Below are 14,608 nucleotides of genomic sequence, written 5' to 3'. Positions count from 1 at the left end.
CTTATTTCCCCTACCAGAGAGTAAAACTGGCAGTATTACCTCTCTTCAGCTTGTTCTCTCTCCTTTCAGGGTAACATTTTCACGTGGCCTTCATTAAGGCCATGTCTGTGCTGTTTGTGCAGCTGAGCTGCCTTTGACAGCACTCCTTTCAGGTATCTGCCACACTGGGTGTGAAGCAAACATGCCCTACTGGGATAAGCTTCCCTGTTCATCGACACCAGCCTTCAGAAATGTCTGAACCAGCCTCCTGAGCACACTGATGTGGGGAGGGCATGAATGGCAGTGACACCAGGAGGCAGGGCCACAGGCAGGCTTTTTTTGGGTCAAGATCAGAGGCAGGTGCTCCCAGCTAAATACCCAGTTTCAAGTGGAGGCTGGGAAGAACTCAGAGGTATCCCTGCGCTATTGCCATGTGCAGTGCTAGCGCCAGAGGTGTGCGTGGCCTTTGGCTCTGCCCTGGATAAGCCGATTTACCCCATGCTTGCTTTCTCTCCCACTTTCACTTGCAGATCTTTGGGGGCCTTGTCTGGATCCTGGTGGCATCCTCGAAGGTCCAGTTACCCATGCTGCAAGGCTGGGTGATGTTTGTCTCTGTGTTCTGCTTTGTCATGTCCATCACCCTCCTGTGCCTCTACATCTGCGGTGCACATGGGGGCAGTAGCTCCTGGGTCACCTTGGTAAGTGGATGGGACAAACCTCAGGGCCTCTCCCCTCCCTGGTACCACTGGTATACAATGGTCTCCTTTGCTGCTACTGCACACCAAATTGCCGGCTGGGGCTTGCTTGTGTGGGTTCCTTTTTTCCCCCCTTTGCAGTGTGCTCCCTCCTGGGAATGACTGTGTCATCCTTGGTTCTTAGGCTGTCATCTGCCAGGAGACAGCATCTCTGTTCTACCTCAGTATGGCCGTGTTGGAAGCCTACTCCACCTATATCAGCTTTGGTCCTGCCAACGCCGTGATGATGACCGTCTACCAGGAGAACGTTGCTGCTGTGGTGAGTGCCTGGCAAGCAGGGGAAGGAGAGGGCAAAGCAACGCAGCAGGAGAGGGCAAAGCAATGCAGGAGGGCTGATGTGCAGGAGGTGGCAGCACCTAATGGTTTTTAAAACGGCTGAAGGCTCAAAAAAGCATGTATTTTTGTTCTTAAAAACTAGGATCACAGAAACATCTCCTGTGTCTAGTTTAAACGAGTTGAAGATGTTGTTGTGTCAGCTTGAGGGTTTCTAATGTTATTTTTAACTCTTTCAGAGGGAAATGAGCACGCACATGTCGCCCTCCGTGAGCGAGGATGCCGTGCCCAGGCTGAAGCCCGCGCTAACCTCGAAGCTTGCATCCCGGAGTTGAGCACAGAGAGGCGTCACCCTGTGAAGGCTTGGTGTGTTGTAGCAGCTGGTGCTGTGAGGTCTGGCGGCTGGCAGCAGGGGGGAAGCGGCTGCTGGGGGGTTCCCTCATTTGCATAGCCCAGCCCCCTCCGCGTGCATCGGAACGCCTGGGTCCCCCCTGTGGCAGTTTTTGACCGGTCCCTGCCAGTTGGGTCAACGGACCCAGCGCAGGCGGCGGATCCCGCTGGGGCTCCTCTGCCTGGGGTAAATCCCTCGGTATTTGTGATTCAGAAGAGGTGAAAACCGAATCTACGGGTCTCCTTAGACAACCTTCAGGAGCTGTGGGCTGCAGATGGGGGGGCGCCCCCCTTGTCTGCTCCAGTGACTGGTCCCATTGCTGGTCAGAAGTGGAACAGCTTGAACAGGTGAATCTGCCATTTCTCTCCTGGCCGTTGTGGGAGCTGTTTCGGGGGTGAGGGAGTACCTTGAACTCACTGGTTATATTGACGAACTCTTGGTTGCCTAAATATGGGACCGAGGCTGGCTCAGACATGGGTGTCTACATTAGAGACATCCATGCTTAGTCAGATGAATCCCACCCCAATCTCCTGTGTTCCTCATCAGGTCTATGACAGCTCTGCTGTTAGCCTTTACTGAAGCCAAGTACGGTTTCTGTCTCTTTTCTTTTTCTTTTTTTTTTTTTTTTGTTTTGTTTTGTTTTGTTTAACAGAAAGGAAACCCAGTCTTAGACATTCATTTGCGGAAGAAAGTTTGTGTTTGAAGATCACGCTTGGATCTTCAAGTAAGTCTAATTAGATGCCTCTTCCTCTCCTGTTCATCCCTCATAGGCTTGGGCACTGTCCGTTTGTCCTGTTTCTGAGGACCGCTGCCCAAGGCACCTAGCATTGCACATGGACAGCCTGTATCTCCCGTTGCACCGTGAATTTTGTTAGCAGGAGTGAAGAATTTTTAGGGTATAAGCTAACTGAATTGCACTGAAGTGAAAAAAGTGCTGTATAACTTCCAAGAGATAAGAACGGAATATAATTGGAAGAGAAATATTTTCAGCAAAAGATGCTGAAAAAGCATCTTTGAAAAATTATGAGCATAGCGCTATGTTTTTTTATTTAGGATTTTTATATGTTTTAGATTTGGAGTTTGAATTTCAACAAATTGAGTTGAATTGGTGTGGATAACATATTCAAAGGGCCACGTATTTCTTTCAAAGAAGAATAAACAAAGTAGCACCTACAAAGACTGTTTTGGCTTTCAAGTGTTTTGTATTTTTGAACCCAAATCTGCAAGTTCCTGTTAAATAAAAGTGTTCTAGAAAAATGTCACAGATTGTATGATCCACCCTTTCTAAAAAATTATTGTTGATGTTGCTTAGTAGGGACGTGGTTGGGCTGAGGCCCCTCAAGACATATATCTCCTTTTGTTCAGAAGACTCTCGGGCTGCAGCAGGCACCCAGACATCACAGAGATAATAGAGGATCCCGAAAAGAAGTCAGCAAGTTACAAAGGAGGAATGGGCAAGTAAAAGGCAAAAGCCTGAATCCCATCTGTCCTAAGCAATGATCTGCTCAGCTCTGGGCTGGTGGCACAGGCCACCTACAATTCAGGGTCTCGGGCACAAATCTTGCGCACTTAGGTGCTTATGTCCTTCCTCACAAAGGAAAAGAACATTAAAAGGAGGTGCCTGTTACTTAGTTCAGTAAAGGGAAAAGAAACTTCTACTTAGATCTGTTTGCCTCTTTTGGAGGCTGGACTTGAGCACAAAGGAGACGAGTGCCCTAGTAGCAGGCCGCTGAGCAGGCTGAGGGGATGCAGGGAGTCTGCTCCCAGGGAAGCTCTTCCACTTTGTATAATCTAGTTACTCTTGTACTGGGGGTTTGAAGCCAAGTACCCAGCAGGCACACCATAACTCTCCTCTCTCTCTCTCTCTCTCTCTCTGGCCCATTAATTGTCCTGATACCACTCCAGATCTCCTGAAAGTGGGACGCCAACTGTTAAAGGGAGATTCTCGCCTCAGGACGCCTGCAACCTCAAGCTCAGCCTCGCGCGTGGTCCGTGAGAAAGCCACGGCTCCAACTGCAAATCTGAGTAAGTAGGGGATGCAGATATGGGACTATTGCAGGGAGCACCTCAGCCGCTGGGCTGTTGGACAAGGTGAGACCTGTGCCAGCCAATTCACCTTTTAGTGCCAAATGCCTTTTGATAGAGATGCAGGTCTCCTGGGGACTGTGGGGACATGCTCCTCCTCCATCTGGAAAAGATGGCTGAGCTCCTGGCGTAAGAAGGGCACTGAGGTTTAGAGGTCAGAGTTGAGGCAGGTATGGAAGATGGCAAGAGCTGTGATCTTTAGTAAAAAAAAAAAAAAAGTCTTTTTTATATTTAAGAAGCTTTTTTTCTCTCTTCTGCTCATTCGTTATGGAATATGAGTCAAATAAGAGAAACCGATGCTACACACACTGCACGCTCTTAAGTATTTGTTTTAAAATATGTGTGAGGTCAAGCTGGAGCAGGCTTTGCAGTTTGTGTATCTACTGCAGCAAATGCAGCAAAAGCCAGAATCCTGTGTTGCTGTTAAATGGTTTTCTTTACAGTTTTCCAGCTGTATTCCTCCTCCCCATGATAGAGTGTTGCCAGACTGATTAGAATACACAAATTGTATTCCCTTAATCTTCCTTCATAAACAGTGCCCTGTAATCCTGTCATCATTGTTGTTGACCAAATCAAAACATTAAAGAAAGCCTTTCTCTAGACTGAACAAAGACAATCTTCAATCTAAAATATTTAGAATGCTTAGAGATATTTTAAGGCTTTAATTAATGTACTTAATTTAATTCAATAAATTTTAAATTTATTTTTAAATTTTAAATTTTCTATTTTAAATTTATTTAATTAAATCAATTTATTTAATATTATATTTTAAATGTAAAATTTTAAAAATTAAAAAACGGAAAGGATTTAGTTTTAATTAGGAATTAGTTAAATTAAAGCAATAAAAATATCAAAATATTTGTACCCCTTTTTTAAAAGAAGAAAGGAATTTGACAGTTCTCAAAATTAAAGCATCATTTCAGACAGAAAGTAGAAAATTCTGTTTTTCCATTAGCTGGCCATGTTTGAATTAAAATCAGAAATAGTTTTAGTGTTCTCTGAACTTTGTTTTTTGGTGACCAAATCACTCAGAAATTTTTTTTTTTGTGCTTTAGAGTGACATCTTTTAATCCTTTTTGAGCAGTGTTGAGTGGATATGTCTCTATATTCCTTCTGTTTATATATCTGTATTTGTATGCGGGCATAGAAAGCTAAGGGAACGTCTTTATCTTAGCCATGCAAATCTGACTGATTTGGTTTCACTGTGGTATATGGACATTGGGGAAGTTGGTGGTTAATGGGCTCAACAGTGGAAACTCAGCCATAAACAACTAAGCAGGACTTTGCAGATAGCGGTGGCATTTTGAACATTTGCTTGCTTTTACGTACCTAGATATATAAATCCTGGGGAAGCTGTGTTTTAGATGCCTTCAATCTCTTTTGGTCCTCACCTGTCGTTATGATTCCGAGATTAGGAAGAGCCTGGAAGAAGGGGGAAATGCATGCCCAGTCCCTGTTCCAATAAATAAACCACAATTATGAAAAGAAAATAAAACCCAGCATCTGATAGAGCAACTAGACAGAGGTTGCCCAACTTTGCCCAAAACTCTAGATTGTAGAACTTACTTTTCTCAGGTGTGTTGGGTGCAGGGGTTAGGCAGGGTCTCCTGATGGAGGCAGGGGAGCTGTGGGAAATTCAGGCCTGTTTGGATTCCACTATGTATGTAGCAACGGGTGACAAAGACGTGCAGGCACCCTAAACTGGGTGAATCTGTGGAGGAGCTGGAGAAGGCCCTGATAAGCTGAGAGGACAGGAACCCCATCTCCTCCCCTGGTTCTTACAGCTGGACGCAGTGCGTGTCCCAGGTGGTGTGATGGGGAGATGATGTGCAGCCTCCTCCCAGTTCAAAGCTAAATCTGGCCCTGCAAATCCCAGGTGGATCCTTTCTCCAGTAAAGCAGAGAGCAGAAGAGAGCTTTCCTTGGGCTGCTTTTGTGTGGACCCTGATGTCTTTTGTGTAGTGTGAAACACCCAGCCTGGTCTTTGGAGAGGAGCCAGGCACCGAGCTCTTTTAAAGCTGACCTGCTTCTAGGCATGCCCAGAAACAAGAGTTTCACATAGCTGAGACACTCTGCTGATTGAGAGCGGGATTTCTCAAGTGAGGTGGCAGATAGGAAGAGCGCTACTTCCAAAATTCCCCCCGTGGAGCTGGGGCCCTGGCATCCTTTCATAAATCCTGCTCCAGCCGCTGCAAGGTGGACATCGCTTCCCCAAGGAGCTTGAAATGTATTACTTTTAATGTGTTGTAACAAAACAGTAGATGTACCTTATAATACCGTATCTTAGGTGTACTGTTATGTAAGCTGTGTTTAAAGGAAATGAAAATTCTGCAGAGTTTGTTTTGTATTTTATTTGGATTACAAGCCTTGTCTTGCTTCCATGTTGAGGCATTTCATTACAGGTCGTCTGTTCCTCCCTTCTGAAATTCTCTAAGTAATAGGAAGTTGTTGGCTTTCGAAGTCTGGGCACCTGGCACGCTGTGAGTCTTTGCTCAAGTTGGCAGAATACGGTGTGACCGCAAACCCTCAAGGATTAATAGGCTGAAAAAGCACAGGCTTCATGTCTGTCCTTAGTGTTCCTTAATGCTAAGAGTGCTACTGGGGGGAAAAACAAGCAAATGACAGCAGTCGTAACTTGACATTCATTGCTTTGAGACCCACCTTGTCTTTCTTTATAACTATAGAAATATAGTTTAGGCAACCAATCAATATACTGGGTAGGGTTTTACTGTTCGTTTCAGTAGATGGCACTTGATCTCTATTAGTTTTTTGTAATAATTTCAAGGTGTGCGTTACAGTAAATGTTTGACTAGCTTTATGACAAATTTTGCTTTTAATCCTGGGATTGCAGGGCTGCTTAGTTAGTTACCTCTCAGATATGTTTCTCATTCTGGTGGTTTTCTCTTCCCTGTTGAAAACATGTAAAACTGATTTAAAATGTTTTATGCACATTAGAATGAAAACCATGTGCCTTATATTAAGGGTGATTGTGCAAAAGCTTTCAGCTGAATCAGGTTTAGCATGTGATTTCATGCGTTTGCATATATGCTGTGGACACATACCTGCAGCATTTGCTGCTGTGAATGCATGCCTGCGGGGTTTGTTGCTGTGCACCAGCCAGCCTCTCTCCTCCTTGTGCATTGGACCCAGATTTAGGAGATGTGTTGAAGAGGCCTCTGAAAGCCCTTTGTTAAACTTCTGCCACCAACATAACGGGACGGCTGGGATGTTGACCTAGTCTATGACTGAGTTCACTCCCTTTCTGTGTCCTGTTAAGTCATCCCTGCCAAAGATGGTGTTTTCCAGCTTCTAAAAGTACTTCTGACCAGCCTATTCATTTCTATTCAAGCAGACCAGGTAGTACTGCCAGGCATATGAGAAAACTCCTGAGGTGACACCACATGCTTCCTTATTAAAGACTTGTCCGTAGGTAGATTTACACATCACGGAGGTTTTTCCAAAACTGTCATATACAAGTTGAGTATCATGTTATACATCTATTGGTATTTCTTGAACCTCCAGTCTCAATGTTTCTAATGAGGTTGGAGTAGCAAAGTAGCATCCTTCCATCTCTGATCGAAAGAGCCTTTTGGTTTGAACAGAAAGATAAGTTGTCCAGACTGTTCTCTTCTCCGTGAACATGTGTTCCCCCAACAAAGGTCATTTCAGGATGAGAAGGGAAAATTGCTGGCAGCTGTTCTAAAGTGGTGTTAGAAGAGCTCAAACTGCATATAGAATCACAAAAAATAATTAGGTCAGGCTAATTTCCGTACGAAGAATCTCTGTAAGGTATATAAAGCAGGAAAAAAACCCACCTTGTAATGCTCTTTGTCTGTTCCAACATCTGCTCGTGGCTGCTCTGCAAATCCATGAATTAAAAACAATGAAGAAAAATGCTGGCTCAGGATACAGTGATATGCAGAGTCTACATGATGGCTCTCAGCCAATCTCAGTAATTAGTTTGTAGTGACTGTTTTTAGAGATGAGCTTGACTGACTGTGGTTTCACAGCATACACAAGCCACATTCCATATTTATTTTGAGATCTGCAGTGCTTATACTTTGCATGAATGCAGTTCAGATTACTACCAAAGCTATAGTATTTAGATGAGATTGGAAAACTGCTTAATGAGATAAATTTTGATTATTTGATAACAAACTTTCTTCCAAAGTAAGAAAAGTAGGTGAACTAGATGAGCAAAAAGCAAGATGCATAATTAGTTTAGGTCACACAACCAGCACTATGAATTGAGGGGATCAAGTAAAATCAAGTTTAGATCTAAATGCAGGGAAGCAGGATCTGCGTTGAAGTTCTTCCCCAAAGTCTTCTGCCTGGTATTGAGCTGGAAGTCCCCTCACCCAGCAGGTTTGAACAGTTGATGGTCACCCACACTGAAAGTTTTGCTCCACGTCTTCTCTGACTGCATGTTTGCCAGCTGCCAATTTATCAGCTGTTACTGCGCTGTGCAATCAGCTGCAACATGATTAACAGATCTGTCTGATGAGAGAGCACAGGCAAGCAGTCAGGTAGATGTCCACCCAAGAGTGATAAGTGATAGCTTCTTTGGCCAGCGCAGTGGGATAGGGGAGGGGATGCTGATGCCAGGCATTGCTGTGCTCAGGTTCTCATTGTCATTCTGGGAGCACAACTTGCAAGTCTGAGCTTGATGACTAAACTGCATATAAAATAAGAGGGGGTGGTTAGGTACTACAATCCAAGATTCACAGCAGAGAGCATGCCAGGCAGGAACGCACCTCTCCCAGTCCACAGGAGAGGCCAGAGAGGCGTGCCCGTCTCCCAGATTTGGCCACCTACTTGTACCCTGCTTGCGCCCATTCACGTGTCACATTCACTCTGAACCTCTGTACCAGAGCCAGACCACCTCTGTGAGTGCCAGCAACCAGCACGTTTCATTGCTTTGAACTATGGCCAGCACTGGTGCTACCACCCACCCTGTTTTGTGTGGCAGCTGAGCAAGTAGAGCTCGGGGAAAAGATCTGAGTTCAGTGCCCTCCTTAGACCGAAGGAGTTCAAATCCACACCTCTCACAAGAGTTCTCAACCACTGCAACCTACAGAGCATCATCAGCTTCCTCCACTGGCTTTAGACCTCGTGGTAGTAGAGGGTATCTGTCGGACATGGGCAGCGGCAGAGCACGTGGGAGCAGCTTCTCTGTCACACAAAGAATAGAGCAGTCTACGTGGAGGAGAGTCCTGATCCTTGCTCCCAGGATTATATCTGCATTTACGCAGTTACTGTTGGATGTGAAATTTATAGCAAAGTGCAAGGCGAGAGTCTCATGTATAGTAATAGTAAATCACATAGTAAGTCAAAGGCCAGGGACTGGAACAAAAACACGCTGTCAGCTGAGCTTGACACTGTGAATTGAGTACATTCCCTGCTGGCAGCCTTTGCCCTCAACATGGGTCATTTTTTAAAGGGCGTTATCTGAAGAAAAGCCGGAAATGCTGAAGCAAGACTTCATCACTTCTGAGCAGCTTCTTTTTCTTACATTTGTTCGTGCATGTGAGCAGTCTGGTTTTCTTTCCTAGATTGCTTGTGGTGTACAAAAACAATCTTGCAGGAACAACCCCATATTAAATAGAAAAGAAGTAGCATTAATGTTTCCTGGAAATATTACTGCTTATGCTGTTAAAGATTGAAACTGGAGATGTAGCTGTGAGTTAAAAGTTTTAAGATAAATTAAACTTAGTCTTTTAAAAATACAGATTCTTTCAATAAAGGGCATTACAACTGAATTATCTCTACTTTTCCAGCTGTTTCTAATGGCTTTGCTGGAAGTTCTTATGCAGTCAGGCCCCCTCTATTCCCTTGGGGTCTCTAAATAAAGCTATCTACACGGACAGCATGCTACTTATTCCTCTAGCAGCTGCACTGGAGTGGTGAACTTATATTATTTTGTGTTTTCGTCTCTTTGCTGTGTAACAGGATGCTTTTGAAGGCACGGAGGCTCAGCAAATTGAAGTGTTTTACATTCTGAGGACAAGCTGTCTCTGTCAGCGCCGTTTCATTTACAGCTCTGATTCACTGGGTGACTATATGCAAACCTAGCATCAAGAATGATTTTTATATCTATATATACACACACATAGATATTTATTAAGAGGTCATGTTTATGGAGTCAGAAGATAGGTAGTTCTGTGGTTTCTATACTTTGGCAGCTATGAAAGAGTGGTGAAGTTGCAAATAAGAAAGACTTACACAAAAAGACTAAATTAGCTTAAAAGATTTACTAAACTCAGGTGCATCCTGAGTTTTAGGAATCCAGTTCTGCTGAGCTGTCAGTGTTCCTGTCACAGGTATTACTGACACTTCTTCCTTTTTTCTATGTTGTAACCTTACCATTTAGATAGCACATGGACAATCAAATGCACACAGGAAAGTTTGAGCTTTATTCTTATAGAAGGAAAAATATTACATGCTCAAGTGCAAGCAAAATTTGACTTTTGAGGCCAGAAGACCATGCCACAAGGTATCCAACCATCTGTAATGGCTATAAATAGCAGACTGGGATGCTATACTCCAGGCATGCATGTATGGTTATTGTGTGGATCTGTGTAAGAAATGTATATACTGGCTCCATATACATACGTACGTATGTGATGTGGTTGCATACTGTCCTGGCAGACCAAGTATACCTAAGCTGTTCTACCTTGCCCAGCCAATTGCAGTGCTGTGGCAGGACGGTGTTAGCTCCCTAAGCAGTGGTCCTCCAACCCATGGGGCAGATGTGCACACACGTCTGACCTACCGTCACTGCCTTTTCTGCCTCTGCCTGGGTTGTGCCAGCTGGCACTGCCTGCACTCCTCGTCATGGGCAGCACAGCATGCAGTCGTGGGGTTGCAGGCTCCCCTCTCCCCTCCATGTCAGCTAGAGCTAGGTGACTGTAGTGGTGCTGTCAGGGCAGCAAGGAGGCTAAAAGGCAGTGCAGAAAGCATGATGCTGTTTGCAGCACTCTCTTAGCTCAGTGCCGTTGCCCACTGAGCAATAAAGTGCAGGGACAGCACTTGATACTGCACTATTTCACTCCAGTGTCTTGCAGGCAAGAAGCAATCCTGGAAAACGTTGCAGTACTTTGCTGGCCATCACTGTGTTGTTCTTCCCGTTGCACAGAGCGGTGCACAGCTCTGCTCCTAGGGAGTGGGTGTGCTGCTGCTTGTAGCCTGCTGCAAGGTGGGCTGGGGCCAGAGTGACGGGCCTCTCAGTGTTGGATGCCACTACGCGTGGCATGAGCGTTTCCGTCAGAGCATAGTGCCAAGTTGTCTTGCCTGCCAGCACTGTGACACTGAGTGGCTGCAGCATGGAAATATAGGTATGAATGAATTTCAACTGAGATACCGCTTAAGCTGATGACTCAATATGTGGTATCCTTTGTGGGAAATGGTGGGTAAGACAATCCTCTTAGTCAGGGGAGTCTCAGATCAGGGCAAAACAAGTGTTATAGCCAGTTCAGACAAAAGAAATGGTTTTTGAGAAATGGCAGCCTCTTTCATGGTTAATGCTGCTTAGGTGGGTTGTTCTGGGACTTAGATGTGTGAGCTTTCGCAATCACATTGTCACAGCGACAAACCTAGTCAACTGGGGTACAAGCCGTGCACATCACCATCAGTTCTGCAAAGGATTTAAGAAAGACTGTGCAGCTGAAGGTTTATCCACCCCAGTGGGGGATGATGGTATCTGCAAATGCATCATGGAAAATATAGCAAAAACGGGGTTCATGGTAAGTCTGCAGCTGCTGGCTGGGGGTGTCTGTGCGTGAGACGGTGCCCAGAAATTCTCAGGTGAGAGATGCTCGCCCCGACCAGCTGTTTAAAGGATGTTGGAAAGTTATTTCCATTCCCTCAGATTAAAGTCATCGTACAATATTGTGGCTTTGCAGTGTAAGGCCCAGATATGGCTTTGGACATCTGCCATTTGAGTGACAGACTGAAAAAAATCCTAACTTTAGGGTGGGTATTTTTCCAGGTGATAAGACTTTCTTAGTAGCTCTACCTACTACTGTTTGTAGCAAAATGAAAGTGGTTTTCCCTGTACATGCCAGGGCTTGGGAAATAAAAGCTGTGATCCATAGAAAGTCAGAAATCAGGTAGATGGCTTAACACCCCAGAAGCACTTGAGAGCCGCGCGTGATTATTGGATTGATTTAAGGCTATTAGAACTGCTTTACTGTCCTTCTGTTTGCCACGAGAACCTGCATATGTGTGTACATACGCAGACACATATACCCTATTAGCCTATACACATTTATATGTACATGTGCATGTATGTGTACATCGTCTCAGAAACCAAAATGGAAGCGGCTTTTCCCCCAGCGCGTAGTCTTTTCATATGGTTTAAAGCAAGCGAAATCTGCAGTGACAGTTGTGTGCTGCTGCAGGAGCCATGTGAGCAGCCTGATTCTTGTATTGACGGCTGTAAGAAAGCAAACAGGTTGTCACAACAAATGTTCCTAGCCGTGTCCTAAAAGGGCTTCTTTAGTGTGAGGGGTTTGTGTCCAAATGGTTTTTCTCTGCTCTTGTTTAAGTGCCACTTCTGAAGAAATGTTGCAAATCCAGAACAAATCACGTGCTTGACATCAGGGATGTTGGAAAATTCATGCAACTGCTAAAATTCACACAGGATGGGCAAAGGGATGATGCCTGTTGTTCATCGTCATTTTTAAAACAGCCTTTGAGTTATGATTTCCACTGTGTTTTTACTCGTCCCCTTTCTTTTCCAGGGGTTAAAACCAATTTTAGCTCTTCAAGCAACACAGGTTGTACCTCAGTGCCTGAAGCCCGTGTGTCGGCTGCTGGAAGCAAAAGGTCTTTTTCTCACAAGTAAGCAAAGCAATTTTTCCTGAAGAGTGAGAGAGTTGCTAGTGCAGAGAGAGACTACTATGTAAGGCCTTGCAGCTAATACATAAAATACCACTAGTGTGAGTTTTGAAACAATTTGGCTAACACTATGCTCTTGGGCAGCACTTACACTGATGAGAACTGTAATATGAGAAAGGGGAAAAAAAAGCTATATTTTTTGAGACCAAAACATGTCAGTAGGCCAGATCAGCCGACAGGTATTTTTTTGTTGTTTGTTCATAACAAGTATGGGAGATACCCTCAGGTAAGACAGAAAAGACTTCAGCTGGAGTGGAGGAGGAGACAACTGGGTATATGTTGCTTAACAGCAGTACCTCTAAGAAGTTAACCTTAACCTTTTGGTCTTATCACTGTTTTCTCTTTGTAATAAACTGTCAGCTTGGCATGTCCCTTTCCAGGTCATGACCTTATTTTTTGTAGGAAGAAGTAGACAATATTGCCTTTGATGCTTTTGTATTCAACACCCTTGCCCAACCTTTCTGTAACTAAAACTATATGCAAATAAAAAAAAAAAAATATAGATCAGTTATCTATCTAAACAAATCTTTCAAGAAAGATTTCTGTAAGATTTCTCCCTATCGTTTGTGAAGTGCAAATCCAGAGAGCTTGTGAATGCAAGGGTGAGGACATTTGGGTGGAGCAGCACACATTGTGCTCCACCCACAAAATCCCTGCTGGTTACATTTTTTGGAGTAGGTGCAAAGAGTTCAGATTGACAGGACGGGTTTCCTGCCCTTTGTGGAAGTGCTGGCAGGTAGGCCAGGCCGGGACTGGCAGTGGGATACCTCTATGCTTAAGTCACACAGATGTCTCTGAGGTCGGAGTGTGCCCCAGTGCACAGAGATTGGCAGAATGATGCTTGATGAGCAGTTTCCTATCTGTGTCATGAGACTGTTAGAAAAATAAACATTACCTAAGCACTCTCTAGATTAAATCTAACCAGTAAAGGTACTGGCCGGGGGGTGTGTGTGTGTGTGTGTGAAAAATACTAAGTATAATATGAAGCCCTAAAATCACCTTACTTGCAGTAAGATTCTGTATCATTGCATGTATTTCTGTGCATTTAAATGTAACTTTAAATTAGAGCATCCTGACCCACTTAATTAGACAGAAGTCCTCTGTAATAATGCTGCTTCAATTGCATTGCTGCGTTACGCACAGTCTATGTGAATTCTGCCTCACCCAAGAGTTGATGCTGTACTGTACGAAGTGGAAGGAGAGGTCTCCTTTGCGATATGTTCTCTTTTAACTGTTTGACTCAACTTCCTCTGAAAAATCTCAGTGTTGTCACAAACCACAGTCCAGCACTTCATTGTAAAATAATTATAAAATCACCCAAACCACAGCAGTGTGATGAAGGTTTGCAGCAGCCACCTTCCTTATAAACTGTTCCATTTTCAGAGGAGGGACGAAACCAAGTTAGGGAATCTTGAGGAGAGTTCTTGCTTCATAGTGCTGTGGTATTTAAATTTTTATGTTCAAGCCTCTTTGGTTGGCTGGATTTGCCTTTTTCTTTTCTGAAACCAGCCCGTTCATTACAGTTTAGAAGAACCAATTCCATGAGAGGATGTAGGTAGCAGTGTAGCAGTGCAGGAAGACAAACCAAGTGAGCAAGCGAGGAACCCGCCTTGGGAAGCTGTGCTCAGAGCACCTCAGTCCTTTGGCAGTTGCCAGCAGCACAGATACCAGTTGCTTTCAAGCCCACAGTCGACAGTCAGGTTATTTAATAAAGAGTGGGAAAAGAAAGGTAGATACGTATGAGGGAAACTGGAAGGAAGGAAGGAAGGAAGGAAGGAAGGAAGAAAAAAATCTGTGGTTTTCTTTGTCTATTTTAATACTATTTCAGCCTGCTCACAGTAGGCTTTGAACTATATCTAAGCAAATGAATGGTCAGGCATTGGAACAGGCTGCCCAGGGAGGTGGTAGAGTCGCCATTCCTGGAGGTACTTAAAAGATGTGTAGATGTGGCACCTCAGGGCATGGTTTAGGAGACTTGGTGATGTTGGGTTGACAGTTGGACTTGATGATCCTAGGGGTCTTTTCCAACCTTAATGATTCTATGGTTCTCTTCTATGATTCTATGAATAGTTGACAGTGGCAGCTGAAGCACCCTCTATGCCAAAGAGAGAAAGGAACAGTGGCTCAAACAAATCTGTTTTCATCACACACTGTGATCCCTCAGGCTGCTTGCCAAGGAGCATGAAAGCAGTCTTAGAGCAAACCTCCACGAGCAGGCATCTCTCTGC

The 14,608-nt window shown here is 44.4% G+C and overlaps 1 protein-coding gene across 1 annotated transcript in view; it reads left to right on the top strand.

Annotated features, from left to right (window-relative positions):
• LOC142055650 (uncharacterized) overlaps nucleotides 1–14,608 on the top strand; it is an 86,454-nt gene that overhangs the window by 3,010 nt on the left and 68,836 nt on the right. The window contains 2 exon segments of the mRNA XM_075089766.1: nucleotides 510–677; nucleotides 859–1,004. Coding sequence (XP_074945867.1) covers nucleotides 510–677; nucleotides 859–1,004 — 314 coding nt within the window.

This window comes from Phalacrocorax aristotelis, chromosome 3 (genome assembly GCF_949628215.1).
Source record: "Phalacrocorax aristotelis chromosome 3, bGulAri2.1, whole genome shotgun sequence".
NCBI classification, from domain to species: Eukaryota; Metazoa; Chordata; class Aves; order Suliformes; family Phalacrocoracidae; genus Phalacrocorax; species Phalacrocorax aristotelis.
Note: the sequence above shows the minus strand (reverse complement) of the source record. Positions and strands in the feature narration are given on the sequence as shown.